At 30.2% G+C, this 3,746-nt stretch overlaps 1 protein-coding gene across 1 annotated transcript in view; it reads left to right on the top strand.

Moving 5' to 3' along the window:
• The window catches only part of LOC107618909 (peroxidase 47), a 10,142-nt gene extending 7,452 nt beyond the window's left edge, over positions 1-2,690 (top strand). Inside the window, exons 2-4 of the mRNA XM_016321086.2 lie at positions 70-258; positions 540-702; positions 2,152-2,690. Coding sequence (XP_016176572.1) covers positions 70-258; positions 540-702; positions 2,152-2,531 — 732 coding nt within the window. The 3' untranslated portion in view covers positions 2,532-2,690. The remainder of the gene's footprint in view (positions 1-69; positions 259-539; positions 703-2,151) is intronic.

Here is a 3,746-nt window from a genome sequence, read left to right as displayed (position 1 = left end):
TTTTGTTATCAATTGCAGTCGTTGACACATTCTTGAAATCGTTTGCTCACTTTGTTCTATTGCACTTAGGGTTGTGATGGGTCAATCCTAATTGACTCCACAAAGGACAATACAGCAGAAAAGGATTCACCAGGGAATTTGAGCCTTAGAGGATACGAAGTCATTGATGAAATCAAGGAAGAACTTGAAAGACAATGTCCTGGTGTTGTTTCGTGTGCTGATATTCTTGCTATGGCGGCTAGGGATGCTGTATTCTTTGTAAGACGACGAAATATATTACTTGATTTTATTAATTATTATGAGTAAAATATGTACTTTATTTTTAATGGCTGTGATCTTTTTTAAAAGTATTTTTAATATTTAAATATTTTAAGTTTTAGAAAAAATAATATAAGAGTTTTTATGAATGGATGAGAAATATTTTAATAAAATATCATAAATAAAGATTTATCGCAAGTACAGTATTATAATAAGTGATGTTGTATCCTATATCTTATAAATAATTATTGTATGTATGATGAAAAAATAAAATAAAACAGGCTGGAGGTCCAATCTATGACATACCAAAAGGGAGAAAGGATGGAAGAAGGTCGAAAATAGAGGATACTATAAATCTTCCATTCCCAACCTTCAATGCCTCTGAGTTGATTAAGGCTTTTGGGCAACGTGGTTTTTCTGCTCAAGAAATGGTCGCTCTTTCCGGTAAGCACTGAGCAGTGTAAAATATTTTATTTATTGTATAAAAGAATTATATTATTATTTAACTAAACTTATTTATTTATGTAGATGATTAATTAATTAATTATTTTCTTCATTATTTCATAATGTTATTTTTTGCCGACATAATTTTGGTCTTTTAAAAATTCTGTTCTAGGAGTAAGAAAGAGTTAGATGATTAAAATATGAAGTGAAAAGAAAATTTCATTTTCATATATTACATCGTTGGTCAGTAAGTTAAAAAGGTGGGGGAAAATGTAATAAATACAAGGATATAAATTATACAGATCTTTTTTTTGTGTTGAAAATATGGAGTGATAATTAGTTTGGAAAATATTTTTACGAAAGTGTCACATATTTTAAAATTTGTTATCAAAATGTCATATTTTATAAATAATAATTATTCATATATTATTCTTTTATAGAAAACATTAGAATATATTAAGATTAATTAGTTTTTATTAAAATTATTTATCATATTTGAATATTTATTATAAGATATTATGTTTTTATTATTTTAATTCATTTAATACTTATAAATACTATTTTATATTATATCATTCTATACAAGTTGAATACATACAAATCCTTTCTTATATAGTATTAGAGCCATATATCCTTTTTGATCTGAAGAGGATAAGTTGTTTTTCTTCTAGTAAAATTACTGTATTTTTCACTCTTTTTTATGCCATTTTTCTTTATCTTTTTGTCTCTTTTCATGCTTTTTTACCTCACCGATTAACATATCCTCTCTATATTGTATCTTTCTAAGTCTAATGAATTAAATACCATTGTTATCCGCTACTTACATATTCTCATGGAAAAACCAAATATTTTTGTCATCCTTCGATATTTTACCATCTCTTCACAGTTTGTCATTTTTGGTAGTTTTTGAGCAGTTCGCCATCTTTTCGACAGTTCTGCCTGCGATTCCTTCCGCCAATTTCTTCTACACGTGTTCTATTAGTTTACGCAATTCTTTTCTTTATTTTGTTGTTTTAAAAAATTTCAAACTCAAGTTGTCACTTGAGTTTAAAGGGGATGTTAGAATATATTATGATCAATTAATTTTTATTAGAATTATTTATCATATCTGAATATATATTATAAGATAATACGTTTTTATTATTTCAATTCTTTTAACACCTATAAATACCCTTTTATATTATATCATTCTATACAACTTGAATACACACAAATCTTTTTTTTATTGCTCTCTTTTATCAATTTTAACAAAAAAGAATGATATTTTAGTAATAAATTAAAAAAAAAATCACATTAGTTAAGAAAACGAGTTTGGAATGTCATAAATATATTTTTAAGAGGACTAAATTGCAGACGGAGTTAACATAAAAATATACGATTAGTTTTTGAAAAATATAGGATGTTCCATGGCCATAAATTTTTTTAACAGTCCATAATACATTTATGCAGGGGCTCACACATTAGGAGTGGCAAGATGTGCTTCTTTCAAGAACAGATTGAACCAAGCTGACCCAACATTGGACTCACAATTTGCCAAGACACTCTTTAGGACATGCAGCTCCGGCGACACGACAGAGCAGCCGTTCGATGCAACAAGGAACGACTTTGACAACTTGTATTTCAATGCTCTGGTGAGGAAGAATGGTGTTCTCACGTCAGATCAAACCCTCTATGCTAGCCCTTTAACAAGGAACATTGTGAATGCCTATGCATTTAACCAAGCCATGTTCTTCTTTGATTTCCAACAAGCAATGGTCAAAATGGGCCTCATTGATGTCAAAGATGAATCCAAGGGTGAAGTGCGACAAAATTGTCGCAGAATACTTTAATTAATTAATAATGATAAATTATATACGAATAATTGGGGGTGTGTTCTCATGTTTTGTGTGATATATATTTTATGTGTTGTACTGTGTGTATGCATGTTAAATGTGTTAAGGTTTGGTGTAAGTTGTTTTTGGAATAAAAGGGTATAGTAGTTTCTGATACATCTTTCTTGTTTATATCTTTATATATGTTTTTTTTTAAACTTTACATGTGAATCTAATTATGTATTGTGTAACATCTTAACTAAAGAATCTGACACGTTCCGTTACTAATAAAGAAAAAAACCTACAAATAGGGAGCTGGACCCTTTAGGTCTCTCGATGTGTGGTTCACATATTCGTAGTTCAAGAAAATGTTCGATCAAGATGAAAGAAAGTAGAGGAGAGAACTTGTGCTAAAATGTTGAAGAATATAAAGACTCTACTGTGCTCAAGGAATAGTAGTATAAGAAGTATGAAAACATAGATGAGAAGATAAAGTGCTTTGACCAGAAAATTACAAGAGTAGAGCAAGAATTGAAAAATGGGATAAACTATGAAAAAAACTTAATAAAGAGACAAGCTTTAAAGAATTAAGTTGAGTTATGGTATAAGAGAAAGACAAAATTTTAGAAACAACACTCAAGGTATACATAAAGGATGTTGATAGAAACTAGAAATATTTTCAAGTAAAGTTAACAAATAAGGCAGAGAAGAAGCCAAATCCTTGAAATTCAAGACGAGGGAAAAAATGTGAAGGATCCAAGTAGAGAATCAACAAGATTGCAAGGAGGTCATACTTTAAAGATCTCTACACTCAAAACCTATATCGGCAGTGTCTTTTTAAGAGGAATTGGTTCCAAAAATATTAGAAGAGCAAACCATCATGATTGATATAATTCTGAGTGATAAGGAAATAAGAGATGTGGTTTGGTCTTGTGAATCTACAAGAGCTCCAAGGCTTGATGGATACAACCTTGGGTTCATCAAAAGGACATGCGAAACAATTGGGGCTGAAGTTACAGACATGGTCAAAGGTTTCTTTATCCAAGAGAGTATACAAAGAGAGATCAACACAACATGGGTAGCTTTGGCAAGGGAAAGGGAATCAAAGATTTGCGACTTACTAGTATGGTGGGTTGCGTCTACAAAGTGACATCCAAGGTTATGGTGGCAAAACTAAGACCTCTCATGGGGACATTGGTTAGTGAAGCTCAATCAACCTTCTTTTAGAACCGA

The sequence above is a fragment of the Arachis ipaensis genome, chromosome B09, assembly GCF_000816755.2.
Source record: "Arachis ipaensis cultivar K30076 chromosome B09, Araip1.1, whole genome shotgun sequence".
NCBI classification, from domain to species: Eukaryota; Viridiplantae; Streptophyta; class Magnoliopsida; order Fabales; family Fabaceae; genus Arachis; species Arachis ipaensis.
Note: the sequence above shows the minus strand (reverse complement) of the source record. Positions and strands in the feature narration are given on the sequence as shown.